Source organism: Primulina huaijiensis, chromosome 4 (assembly GCF_012295235.1).
Source record: "Primulina huaijiensis isolate GDHJ02 chromosome 4, ASM1229523v2, whole genome shotgun sequence".
Classification (NCBI taxonomy): Eukaryota; Viridiplantae; Streptophyta; class Magnoliopsida; order Lamiales; family Gesneriaceae; genus Primulina; species Primulina huaijiensis.
Genome location: NC_133309.1, coordinates 26,158,912 through 26,172,281, shown reverse-complemented (window position 1 = coordinate 26,172,281; position 13,370 = coordinate 26,158,912). Strand labels below are relative to the sequence as shown.

The following is a 13,370-nucleotide window of genomic DNA, read 5'->3' as shown; positions in this document are numbered from 1 at the left end:
TTTAAAATATGACTCGGCGTATAAAAACACCTCAAAACACCTTATTTTCGAAAATATCATTTAACATATACCATATTTTAAATAATTAAAAATAATCAAAAATATTTTTCCTTTTTTCAGTCATCGGTCTTCATTCCTCGATCGCGTCTCGAATAACCTTTAAAACACAGTTTTATGCATTCGTGTAAAAAGGTACATTTTAAAAATGCAATCTTGCACACCATAATTAATTCATGCCATTAAAACCATTTAATTAGTCATTTCTATTTTCCCTAGATTTGCATGTAGTTGGATTACGTCATCGTATTTTGGACCTTAAATATATGATAAAAGGAAAAACGTTTAAGTTTATGCATGTTTATGAAAAGTTATTTTAATAAAAATATTTTCACTGTTGGTTGTGAATGTATATGCATTCTTTGTTATCATGGTTAAGGTTTGTTGAGTCAATTGACTCACTATTTGCTGTAAATATATATTAGGCAAATATATATAATAATTTAATGTTTGTACATATAAATAATATATAATATAATGATTTATATGTTTCATAATATATAAATAATGTGTGTATTTATAAATAGGTATTTGAAAATAAAAGAATGCAATACTAGGTTAACATAAAAGAAAAAAAAATCAAATGTTTCTTGTTATATAGTAGTTCAAATTTGAGCTGATGAAAATTATTCATTTTGAAATATAAATTCAAACTCTAATTTACTAAAAAAAATTAAAACTCAGTAATTAAAGAAAAATGAAAATTTATTCTATTAAATTTATTTAAATTCATAAAATATTTAATATAAAAAAAATTATATGTGTTTTTAATTAATTAACATGACTTTATAAATTTAACATTTTCACTTATAATTTGGAAATATTATATGAATATATAAATAAATAAATAAATAAATAAAAGTGTGATTTTTTTCTTGAATGAAGTCTCTAACATTAAGCAAACAAAATATATAAAAAATTATTGTTAATCAATAATTATAAACATTTTGGAACATATATTATGAATTATTTTTGCTAAATTACAAGCAACCCAAAAATATTTTCACATAAATCATTCTTAATTTTTTTTCCATTTAATAGATTTATGAGAAATTAAAGGTTTGATAGTGGTGAAACAAATTATCCACAACTTTATATCTGTTATAGGGTTGAAAAGTTGGTAGGAAAATTCAATAAAATTATGGTGAATGTTGTACCTAATCACTAAATTTTTTTAAAATAATCTTTCAAGGTAGATGGTCGAGGCAGCGATGAAAAGTTAGGGAAAAAAATATCACACTGTTATGGGCATAGGCCAAATGTTAGCTAAATAGAATACCACATGACAAACACATACACTGCAATAAAATGGATCTCTGGAATCTCTTTGTTTAACATAAAACACGGCCTTGACCTTCCCAATGTGCAGGCGTTAATCCCCGACAACTTACCTGTCCTTACTCAAAGCCGGCCAACCAAAACCTGAGACAATGTCCAGTTGTTTCTTTCATTGTTTCTTTCATTTTAATGCTACATTTAAGTACACATCAACAACTTAGAAGTCTTATCATATGAAATAAACACAACAAATTCCCGTATCTTTAGGCATCAGCTATTTCATCCATCGATAAAATGTTCAAACTTCAACTTTGTAGATGATGTATGAGGCGCCAGATTTGTACAGCTAATGGCAAATCTTGAGCACTGTTGCTGTTTTCTCGTAAGTGGGCGATTACTCCAAGTACCTTCATTGGAATATCATGTCTGAACACACCTAATTCCATAGTTGGTCCCCTCCTTCCACATGCATAGAGAACATAGAACAACACGCTGTCGAATTCATGGCTGATCATTCGTTTGAGTTCGAAAATTCTTTGGTAACAAATTTTCGTGGTAGGAGACAACACACTACTCCAGAGACTTCTCAGCATCTGTCTATCTCATTTTCAAGCTCCAGCTCCAATCTTTTCTCTCAATACCGCACCACACGTAGGAGAAGGAACCAAATTCGCACCACCCCTTTTGCCACAGATGATGACAGGTCATGGCAGGGCGAGCTTTCGTGGCAATTTGAACCAACTGGTTGGCTGGAAAACAGCAATCTTGGGGCGGTGTTGAGTCCGTGGAGCGCCAGTGCAGCCACTGCTCCATCCAGTGGCCATAGCAATTTTTTTATGAGATCAGCCAATGATTATTACTTGTCGCATACTTACGGTGGTCTCCCAAACTTCACAAATAAATATCATGAGAATTTGTATTCAGCATATGATCCATTGCCATCAGGGAGGCTTGAGCTCCAGAGTTATGCTGCTAGGGAAAATAATGAAAGTTCAATCTTCGAACAGAGTCGTACTTCTGGCGAACATACCAGGCATGGTAAAAGTTCAATCTTGTCAACTATCAAAGAAGCGAGTCCTGGAAACCGTGGTCCATTGGCTGATGAAGATAACCTGAGCACCACCGATTATGGCATCTTACAAGACATGGACCGTCAAGTTCGAATGATAGAAGCTTATCGTGGCCTCAAGCAAAACCAGGATCCACGATGGTTTTCTGTATCACATGTTTATATAGATGAAAATTCCAAGAACGATCATGATCATGGGATGTTGCCGTTAAATCACCACGTTGGCTATACTGCTGACAAAAATTTGAAAATTGCTGATAGTTCTTACGATAATTCCCACTATGCTTGTTCTCTGAGGCAATCACCAGAGAATCATGATTGCAGGGTTAATGCAGCATTTGAAGAAGAGGATGATGAGGAAGAAGAAGCTGTGACACCAAAATCAGTTGGGCTATTTAGCTTGTTCAGGTATTCAACCAAGTTTGATTTAGTTCTCATATTCTTCGGATGTTTGGGAGCTTTTATCAATGGAGGGTCTCTTCCTTGGTATTCTTTTCTTTTTGGTCGTTTTGTCAACAATCTTGCGACCGGAGAAGACAGTATTTCCAAACATCAGATGATGAAAGAAGTGGACAAGGTAAAGCTCGTGTTGTTCATAGAAGACAAAGCATACTTTCCAAACAACATTTAACGAGTATTAATCGAACTCAGTCTCTTATATTACATATATTGACGATATACTTTAATATTTTAATCACTTTCAGGTATGTCTGTTCATGACTGGCTTGGCAGCGATAGTTATGGTGGGAGCTTATTTAGGTACAAGATGCATCATTTTCTTATCTATTTTTGCTTGCCCCCAATGTACTTTATTCCATAAGGTTTAATGGCGAAACTTAACTCCTTATTTTAATGCAGAGATCACTTGCTGGAGAGTGGTGGGGGAAAGATCAGCTCATAAGATTAGGACAGAGTATTTAAGAGCAGTATTACGACAGGACATAGGATATTTTGACACGGAGATCAGTACTAGTGATATCATGCATGGAATCTCAAGCGATGTTGCACAAATCCAAGAAGTGATGGCGGAGAAGGTTGGAAATTATTTTTTTTTCAAGTTTACAGTATTATGAATTTATAATTTATATTAATATAATTCTTTGAAAATCCCATTTTTGTAATGCAGATGGCACATTTTGTTCACCACATATTTACCTTCATCTGTGGTTATATAGTCGGTTTCTTGAAATCATGGAAGGTTTCCCTGGTTGTTTTGGCTGTAACACCATTAATGATGTTTTGTGGCATCGCCTACAAGGCTATATACGGTGGTCTAACAATTAAAGAACAGGTAAAAAGAACTACATTAATCATCACTTAATTTATAGCTAATTTCTTCCCTTCTACTACTGAACTCGTTGCTTTCTATGTTTAAAGGCCTCCTATAGAAGAGCTGGTAGCATTGCTGAACAAGCTATAAGTTCTATCAGAACTGTGATTTCTTTCGTAGCAGAGGACACTTTAACCGAAAAATATGCTAATTTTCTTCAGAGGTCAATGCCATTAGGGGTAAAGCTTGGTTTTGCCAAAGGTGTAGGAGTGGGTGTTATATACTTGGTTACTTATGCAACGTGGGCATTGGCATTCTGGTATGGATCAATTTTAGTTTCCAAAGGCCAGCTCTCTGGTGGTGCTGCCATTGCATGTTTCTTTGGTGTCAATGTTGGTGGCAGGTAAAACTTTTCACCTTTTGGTCTTCACATTTCTTAAAATTGAAAAAAAAAATTCAATGAAAAGACATTTTCTTAAATCATTTACGAGCCAAACTAACTTCAATTTTGTGTTTCTTGTGTAGGGGTTTTGCTCTAGCTTTGTCATATTTTGCACAATTCTCGCAAGGAACCGTAGCAGCTGGCAGGTTGTTTCAATTGATTGACAATATTCCAGCAATTGATGCTTACAGTCCTGAAGGGCGGAAACCAACAAATATACGTGGGAAAATCGAATTTAGAGACGTTTCTTTTGCTTACCCTTCACGTCCAACTCTCCCAATTCTTCAATCTCTTAACTTGGTGATTCCATCTGCAAAGACTCTAGCATTGGTTGGTGCCAGTGGAGGTGGAAAATCTACAGTTTTTGCTCTTATCGAAAGGTTCTACGATCCAAACCAAGGTAAAATCGTATATCTTCTTCTTCTATGTGCAATACCCATACAGATCTTAATGTATAGTATCAACTCGTCAGGCTTCATCACCGTGGACGGGTATGATTTAAGGACATTGCAATTGAAATGGCTGAGAAATCAGATAGGTATGGTTGGCCAAGAGCCAGTTCTGTTTGCAGCCACCATATTTGAAAATGTGATGATGGGGAAGGAGAATGCCACCAAGAAAGAAGTTATTGCAGCCTGTATGGCAGCCAACGCCCACAATTTCATAAGTGGTCTTCCCCAAGGATATGACACCGAGGTTAACAAAGTTTAAATAAATACGTTCTTATTCTCATTGTAGTTGACATATGTGCTTGAAAATTAATTAGAACTTCGGTTGGCAGGTTGGGGATAGAGGAACCCAACTTTCAGGGGGTCAGAAACAGCGTGTAGCCCTTGCTCGAGCTATGATCAAAGATCCTAAAATTCTTCTTCTTGATGAGGCTACAAGTGCCCTAGATCCCGAGTCTGAAGTTGTGGTTCAAAGGGCCATAGATAAGATATCCATGGGCAGAACCACAGTTATCATTGCTCATCGGCTGGCTACGGTAAAAAATGCTCACACTATAGTTGTACTAGACCATGGTTACGTGATTGAGATTGGTAATCACAATCAGCTCATGGAAAAATCCGGTGCCTATTTTGATCTTGTAAATCTGGCTTCACAAGGAATCTCACATCCGGATGTGAATCAAAATTACCAGCAGAATAATTCAGATTTCTCCATGCCCGAGAAATCTGAGGTTGATGCGTCCAGAATCAAGAAAGTGAATGAAATATCAAAATCCAAGTACATGGCATCTATGCAAGAGGATAAACAAGCAGATGAGAAAGGAAAAGATCAACAAAAGTTGAGAAATTACCGACTTTTGGATGTCTGTAATTTGCAGAAGCCGGAGGGTGTTATGCTGATTCTGGGTCTTCTTTTAGGTATGCACGCTGGGGCAATTCTCTCCATCTTTCCGCTGGTTCTTGGGCAAGCTCTAAAAGTATACTTTCTGAAAAATATTCATGAATTGAAAAGAGAAGTTGGATACCTATGCTTGGTGTTACTTGGGCTCGGATTAGGATGTATACTAACCATGACAGGCCAACAAGGCTTTTGTGGTTGGGCTGGAACAAAGCTCACAAAAAGAGTCAGAAATTCGCTATTCAAGGCTATACTAAGACAAGAGCCTGGCTGGTTTGATTTCAGTGAAAATTCAACTGGGATTCTCGTGTCAAGACTTTCGATTGATTGTATTAGTTTTCGAGCTGTTCTTGGTGATCGCATATCTGTCCTGCTAATGGGACTGAGTGCAGCAGGTGTTGGACTAGGCATATCATTTTATCTTCAATGGAGGTTAACTCTATTGGCCGCTGCTCTCACACCATTAACTCTCGGGGCTAGCTATTTGACCTTAATCATCAATATTGGGCCAAACTTGGACAACAGTTCTTATGCCAGGGCCAGCACTATTGCATCAGGAGCAGTGTCAAATATAAGAACGGTGGCCACTTTTGGAACACAGGAACAAATAGTTCAATCCTTTGATGAAGCTTTATCCAAGCCTAAGAAGATGTCGGTTGAAAGGTCACAAATGCTAGGTTTGGTTCTTGGCCTTACTCAAGGGGCCATGTATGGAGCTTACACCCTAACTCTGTATTATGGCGCTTATCTTGTAAAGCAAGATATTACAAACTTTGGGGTGGTATACAAGATTTTCTTGATACTTGTTCTAAGTTCATTTTCTGTTGGACAACTGGCTGGCCTGGCCCCAGATACTTCAGCTGCGGTAACTGCAATACCTGCCGTGTTTGAAATTCTTAACCGAAACCCTGAAATAGTCAATGATAAGAAGAGAGGTAAGAAGATCGAAATGTCAAAACCATTTGATATTGAGTTCAAGAAAGTTACATTTGCCTATCCGTCTAGGCCAGGTGTGATCATTTTAAATCATTTCAGCCTTAAGATAAGAGGTGGCACAATGGTGGCATTGGTGGGAGGAAGTGGATCAGGAAAGTCAACAGTTGTATGGATGATACAACGGTTTTATGATCCAGTAAGGGGAAAAGTAGTGATGGGGGAAGTTGATTTGAGGGAGCTTGACTTGAAGTGGTTGAGAAGCCAGATAGCATTAGTGGGTCAAGAACCATCACTCTTTTCAGGTAGCATTAGAGAGAACATTGCATTTGGCAATCAAAATGCTACATGGGCTGAAATTGAAACTGCTGCGAGAGAAGCCTATATTCACAAGTTCATTTGTAGCCTCCCTCAAGGATACGAAACAGAGGTAACATAGCTCAAATTTCTTTCATGAATGCTTTGAAAAAGACAAGTTTAACCACCTATAAGCCCACACCTCAGTATTCTTTTTGGTGTGCATGTGTTATGCGTGTAGTCTTATTTTGTAACTATCTTTCGTTGTTCCTCATCAGCTTTCTTCTTTTTTAAAATAGGTTGGTCAGAGTGGCCTACAATTATCAGGTGGGCAAAAGCAAAGGATAGCTATAGCAAGAGCTATACTCAAGAAATCCAAGATTCTACTACTAGATGAAGCAAGCAGTGCACTGGACTTGGAATCTGAAAAACACGTTCAAAATGCACTTAAGAAGGCATCCAAAAGAGCCACCACAATCGTGGTGGCTCACCGTTTGTCGACTATAAGACAAGCTGATTTCATTGCCGTTCTGAGGGAAGGTGTGGTGGCAGAATATGGAAGCCATGACACTCTTATGTCTTCACATCTTGATGGGATCTATGCTAGTTTAGTTAGAGCAGAGACAGAAGCAATGGCCTTTGCTTGAGCTCTAGCATGTAATTTAAAATCTCGCATTCCATTTGGCCTAAAAGACTGTGCAGGTCACCATTTCTAACTATTTAGCAGATTGATATATTTTCTCTGAACATGTAGCTTGGTCAAATAAAACTGAACTCTAGCTTTTGGTCATAAATAGAAAAATAAGTCGATGACAAAACATAATGTTTGTCATCACTGAAAAAGATTGATTCTTGGTTTTGGGTTAAAAAATTAGTTTTTTTGTTTCTTAAACTCAAATTCTACGTTTGTTTTTACTTAATTTAATTATAATCCAATATCATTAGTGAGAAGTTGATTTTGTTTCTATAAAAATGATTATGCTAAAAAGTTAGTATAAGAATCACTTATTTATTAAACGATGTCCACTTTTGATTTTCAGTTTTCCACTTTTGTTTTCAAACATTATTCACTTCTGATTTTTCTTAACATCAAGCCCCGAGCCCAGGCCCATGTAAGCTCGACTTCACAATGAGCTCATATAACAATTACTTAGTTTTCGTCTCGCTTTACAAAAATGGTTAACTCAAGTTGCTATAAGAGTTCATTGTTAACCATTATAAGTCATTTTAAAATTAGATTTTTAACTCATAAAAGACAAGGGTATTACAATCATATTTTTTTAAGAACGTGACATTTCGTCGCGGTCTGACGCTCAATCCACCACTACTGACAATATAGAGATGACTTCTACATGTTCAAGATGTGGCTCTCACACATGTAGCAATTATTTTCTATTATTCCTGTTAATTACCGTTTCTGATACCACTTAAATATCACCTCTAGTGCCTGAAACCGATTATCAGAGTTGTTTAACAATTAAACGTTGAAAAAAAAAGCCTCATTGCATAAAATTAATCCAAATTAATTTGTCTCATAATATAATGTTATTTTTACAATGATAACATACGAATGTTGAAGCGTACAAATTCAAATCACATAATTCTAGTAGAATTTAAAAATGTAGCAATAGCTAAAACATAGTTTCTTCATCATCTCCAAAATTGATTATGCTCATTTACCACGACACAAAAAAAGGGTGAAAATGCTAGGATTAGCAATTATTTTATCAAAATATGCTCTTGCAGAAAATGTATTAAAAGTGTACTTATTTGTAGTATATTTGGCTTAGAAGGGAAGATAGATTTATGAGGGCCAAGTGGAAACAATACTAGAACACACACACAAAACCACATTTATTCTGCATAACTATAGAGTAATTGATTGCGTTTTTATATCGTTATAGTTTTAAGATAAATAAAATTTATAAAGAAGTAAATAAAATAATACAACACCTAATCAACCACAGGGTTGTGCATACAACAGAGACGTATACTGATAGTGATTGAATTCAAAAGAAAAACAAAAGGGTTACAATTGAGCCACTACTTAATTCTTACTCGCTCTCTTCCGCCCTCACAGCATTAGCAGCAAGCAACACACAGATTCAAGTACGTTTCACTTTGTAATTCTTACTCACTCAGTCTTCTCTTCAAGATCACCGTCTGATAAACCATTGCCAGTCTCGATGGATTTCGGTTCGGGACTCCTAACATCCTTCGAGATCAGAGAAGATGGCTTTATTAGCATCAAAATGTTTTCTTCGTCAAATTCTTCATCCGCATCCTCAGAAGAGTAAGCATATCTACCAAGAAAACAAGCAATTAAAAATTGGTTCAGTCCCTTGACAATACTTGATGTTTCTTATGCTGCGCTCTTAAGGAGGTGTAGGTTGGAGAAGGATGACAACGATTACTAAGCCGTTCTGATTCTGAAATTTACAAACTAAAGCTGAAATTTTCAAGACATACTTGACTGGGTTCACACTTCGCATTCCATTCAATTTGTAACAAAGGAACCAACATTTTCGTTTGTGCTTTTAGCATTGTAGATACCTAAAATGAAATAAATGGCACAATGGCAAGCATGGTACTATGGCAGGTATCATGGCTGAGCATTAAGATATATTCCACAAATGATGGCTCATACCTCATTGAAGTCTGAGATGGCGCCCATAGAGCACAGATGACACACAACAGAGAAAAAGACAAAACTTGCCAAAAAGCAGGAATGATCCATGCATTCTGCCACCGTTCATTGTATATATCATTGGACTTGAAATAAAGCTGCAAAAATTCAAGGCTTAAGCATGCAATAACATGGTAAAGCCATTCAATTTTACATGCAACATACAAATGTAAAAGTTCAAGCAATGTTTTCTCTCTCAATATTATTATTAAATTTTTAATAGTGATGTATCTCAAAAGAAAAAGATGAAGAGAGAATTCGGATTCGGATAAATTGCTGTGTCAAATCCTCAGCCTCGTGGTGTGAGTGTGTGACAGAATCACCATTTGAAAAATATAGTACCAACAATACCTCATAGCATATCCAACCAACTGACACAATAACCGCAACTGCTAACGCATTTGTAAACTTTCTGTAAATATCTAATTTGGCATTCATCCTCCTAGCCTGTAACATTAAGCAACAAACAGAACGACAAAGTCAATACTAATATGCAATCCAGCTCTGTCGAAAAATTATTCTCTAAACATTGAATTTAATACAGGAAAGGAGGAGATGGGATGAGGATAGAGCTAAAAAAATTTGAACATTGGAATGTAGAAAGATGAACTACCAATAAAGCTAAAGAGTAAGGAAGGGCCAGACAATAAGATGTGTCATTTATGCAAGGCAGTATACAATATATAAAAGCCACCTACATCCCAGTACCTGAAGCTTATTCAGAGTTGACGAGAGAGAGGTAAATACCCAAAGAATGAAAAAAGCATCCAAAATTGCCACGGGAAGGATAAAAAACAGGATAGCCTTTCCTGAATGATCACTCACAGCTCCAACGTTTTCAATCAATTCGAGAACTTCCGATGCCACGAAGAAAGTTCCTCCGAGCAAAAGAACTTTTGAAGTCAAACCACCTAAGGTTGGTCTGACAACACCATAACCCATAGAAACAATGAGGATGATCAATCGTGATATGGTACGCTTCACAGTTCCAAAGGTCACTGCCCAGACGGTTATCCCAGTAGGCCTGACTCCAGTTTCATTGAACTCAATATAATCAAAATACCAGAAGGCCATCTCAAACATTCCCAATGTAATCACAAGTGTGATACAGTTTTGCAATGGAAGAACTTCTCTCCAGAATCTGGCATACTGTAAAAACCAAAAGATGCCAAGCACCACAAAAGCAAGAGACATGAACCCATAGAAATCCATAAGAGGAGCCATTCTACCAGGTAGGTAACCAGTAGGATTTTTCCAGACAGTTTTCCCATCGACAACCACCTCTTTAAGTCTTGGATCACAATGAATAAAGTACAGGTTATACATTCCAGTTTTTGTAATCTGAATGGATCTTGGATGCAGAGTAGTCTCTGTCTTATCGACATCAAATGATGCACCAAACACCTGAGGCCAACCTGGATTATTTGTCGATGGCCGGTTAATGATTTGGCCTTCTGTACAGACTCCAAGTTTTGCAAGATCTGCTGTGCAGCACACAGCTCTTTGACCTCCATAGGCAGAACCCCCTATGGTTTCCCTATCATCCACCTCAAATACAATTGTATGGACTAATCCTGAACTGAAATTAGAAAGCTCCAAAGGCCTCCGGAATACGATGTTTTCAAAGCTGATTCAGAATAAAATTGATGTGATCAGATATTGACTGAGAGAAAAATGACAAGAATCTATAGGGGAAAATGGATTTTGGAGAAAGTAAATAACTCCAAGTAATAATAATGCTATTTCACAACATTGGTCGCAACACCAATGGCTTCCATTGCAGCAAGTTAAAAAGCAGTAGATCCAGAACAAGCTAAGTTCCAAGTTGGCGGTAAGTTAATCAATGTGACATAAAATCAATCGATCACTTCAACAGAGTTTATTTGGTAAAATTTCTCCCGCTTTTAACTTTTTAAGATTGTTCCTATAATAATAGTCGCTGCTGTAAATAAAATTATAATTTTACCATTTTCAATTAAGTAGACTTGCAAATAATCTCTCTCTGAAGAGATTAATACCATTATCGACAACTGAGGGTCAATTACAACTCAGACTAACTAAAACTGATTAAACATTTTTAAAGTCATGGAACAAAAACGTAAACTAACTAAAGCGTCCATTCTGAAGAATATAATGATCCTACTCGCTCGATCTCATCATATATTCAAATAACCAGGAGTTTGGTTATTTCAAAGTCAAGTTTCTACAAAGATCTAAGAATAACAACACTGATTACCCAACCACAAGATCAAATGCCAGACACCCTTACGATTGACTCCTCGATGCACCGCAACAATAAAAGGAAATAAGCAAATTCAGCAAGATTTTTTTATTTTTATTTTTTGCAAAAGAGGAAAAAAAAAGAGTTCAAGTCAATCTGAAGCAATACTCACCGAATGAAAGAGACGCCGGGTGAGGATTCATTAAATTCAGGAGCAGAAGAGTAAATCCCCTCACTCCCACCGTGAACAACGAACGTATTGCCTTTGGCGACGAATATCTCCCCGGCGTACCCATGCACCGACGCTTCAATGCGCGGGATACGGAGCAGCAGCAACGCCGCCAAGGGTAGAATGGTGATGAAAGAGTTCAACCGCTGCATCGCAATTCTGATGACACCTAGGAAAGAGATCTCCGGTGAAGGATTTCAGACTCAGAGGAGACACAATAGCGACTGCCTGACTAGCGTGGTCAGGTGTCTCGACTATGGTTAAATCTTTGAGGTGTCAATTGGATGGGATCGTGTCGGTCGTGTATTTTATTATTTAAAAATTGCTTAATCTGAATTCAATCTAACCCAAAAACTCTTAACTTGAAATCAGAAGTCTATTAATCCGATCAATTCGACTAATCCGATTTTTTTAAAAAATTTTAAAAAATCAAATAAAATTCAAAAAAATAGTAATAATATTTTAATTTAAATACAAAATAACAAAATCTCTCTTATATATATTATTTAAATTTAAAAGTATAATGGTAGAAAAATAAAGTATATTTACTAAATTAAATAAATAATTGTTTAAAAAATAAAAAATATATAAAATAAATATTAAATTATGAAAATTTATAATATAAATAGACAATAAATATTTTTTCAAAAATATAATATATAAAAATGTAGACAATATTTATTAATTATATTTTAAAAAAATTAAAATTTTCGGATCAACCCGAATCTGATCCAATCCATTCATTTTTTTTCAGATCAGCTATTGTGTCCAACCCGATTTGATCCGAACCCGAAAACCTCAAACCCAAACCTGATTTTTTTCGAGTTGGACCGTATCGGATTGGTGGATCGAATCTGATTTTGACACTCATATTAAATCTAACAATAAAACTTCCATTTTTTTCTACAACTTCAATATAAAAACAAATAATTACAATTTCTTCAGAAAAAATAAATTTAAAAAATATATTTTTAAAATTGTTAACAATAAATTTTTTTATTCAAATACAAAGATATGTTAGATATATGTGTATAAAAACATATTATTAATGATTTGAAATTTGTATATTTATATAGAATTAAAATATCTCGAAAATTGAACATTACTCATAATTTCATAATAGAATTTGGGCCATTTTACAAGTTAAGTTTATTCAGTTTATAAGAGCAAACAAAAACCTTAGTTCTTATCGATCACCATTTAACAAGAAAGTGGCGAGGTCATGTTTCAAGTTTTATAAACTTAAATGAATTTAGTATAAAGTAAATTTGAAAACTTTTTTAGTTTATTATAATTTTAATTATATCATGTCAATTATTATATCAAAAAGCACATAAATATTTAAATTTTTTAGTATAAAAAATAACCATTAAAAGACATGATCGGTTAGGATGGCTAAGGTGTTTAGAAGGGACGTTGAATAAACAATTAGGCTTTTTGAATTCTTTTCTGAAATGTGAATCAGTTCTTTGATAACTGATCCTATAATCTTGTATGTCGATATATATCTGTTAGAAATTTTCAACAATTTCGCAATCTTG

At 35.4% G+C, this 13,370-nt stretch overlaps 2 protein-coding genes across 3 annotated transcripts; one reads left to right on the top strand and one right to left on the bottom strand.

The window, feature by feature from the left end:
- Window positions 1-1,343: 1,343 nt before the first annotated feature.
- Window positions 1,344-7,498, top strand: LOC140975834 (ABC transporter B family member 19-like). Of its 2 annotated transcripts, XM_073439766.1 has the most exons (9): window positions 1,344-2,981; window positions 3,109-3,163; window positions 3,263-3,438; window positions 3,531-3,695; window positions 3,782-4,077; window positions 4,200-4,516; window positions 4,589-4,812; window positions 4,898-6,826; window positions 6,993-7,498. In XM_073439766.1, the coding sequence occupies exons 1-9, from the start codon at window positions 1,839-1,841 to the stop codon at window positions 7,338-7,340; spliced, it is 4,653 nt and encodes a 1,550-aa protein (XP_073295867.1). In that variant the 5' UTR covers window positions 1,344-1,838; the 3' UTR covers window positions 7,341-7,498. The 2 variants fall into 2 exon arrangements, with proteins under 2 accessions (XP_073295867.1, XP_073295866.1); XM_073439765.1 differs by having other exon boundaries at window positions 4,200-4,812.
- A 1,025-nt stretch (window positions 7,499-8,523) lies between these two features.
- LOC140975833 (uncharacterized) lies at window positions 8,524-12,095 on the bottom strand. The gene is made up of 5 exons (XM_073439764.1): window positions 11,773-12,095; window positions 10,088-11,006; window positions 9,731-9,826; window positions 9,341-9,477; window positions 8,524-8,996 (listed from the first exon to the last, which is right to left on the bottom strand). Exons 1-5 carry the CDS (start codon window positions 11,979-11,981, stop codon window positions 8,828-8,830), a joined length of 1,530 nt encoding a protein of 509 aa, XP_073295865.1. The 5' UTR covers window positions 11,982-12,095; the 3' UTR covers window positions 8,524-8,827.
- Window positions 12,096-13,370: the final 1,275 nt, after the last annotated feature.

What these genes read in the sequence shown, in the direction of transcription:
- LOC140975833 (XM_073439764.1), bottom strand. Translation starts at nt 11,981, where the DNA reads ATGCAGCGGTTGAACTCTTTCATCACCATTCTACCCTTGGCGGCGTTG. An exon ending in TTGGTTGGATATGCTATGAG is followed by an intron (nt 9,478 to 9,730) that starts GTATTGTTGGTA and finishes GAATTTTTGCAG; the next exon opens with CTTTATTTCAAGTCCAATGA. An exon ending in CCATCTCAGACTTCAATGAG is followed by an intron (nt 8,997 to 9,340) that starts GTATGAGCCATC and finishes TTTTCTTGGTAG; the next exon opens with ATATGCTTACTCTTCTGAGG.
- LOC140975834 (XM_073439765.1), top strand. Translation starts at nt 1,839, where the DNA reads ATGGCTGATCATTCGTTTGAGTTCGAAAATTCTTTGGTAACAAATTTT. An exon ending in GGTGTCAATGTTGGTGGCAG is followed by an intron (nt 4,078 to 4,199) that starts GTAAAACTTTTC and finishes TTTCTTGTGTAG; the next exon opens with GGGTTTTGCTCTAGCTTTGT. An exon ending in CTCAAGGATACGAAACAGAG is followed by an intron (nt 6,827 to 6,992) that starts GTAACATAGCTC and finishes TTTTTAAAATAG; the next exon opens with GTTGGTCAGAGTGGCCTACA.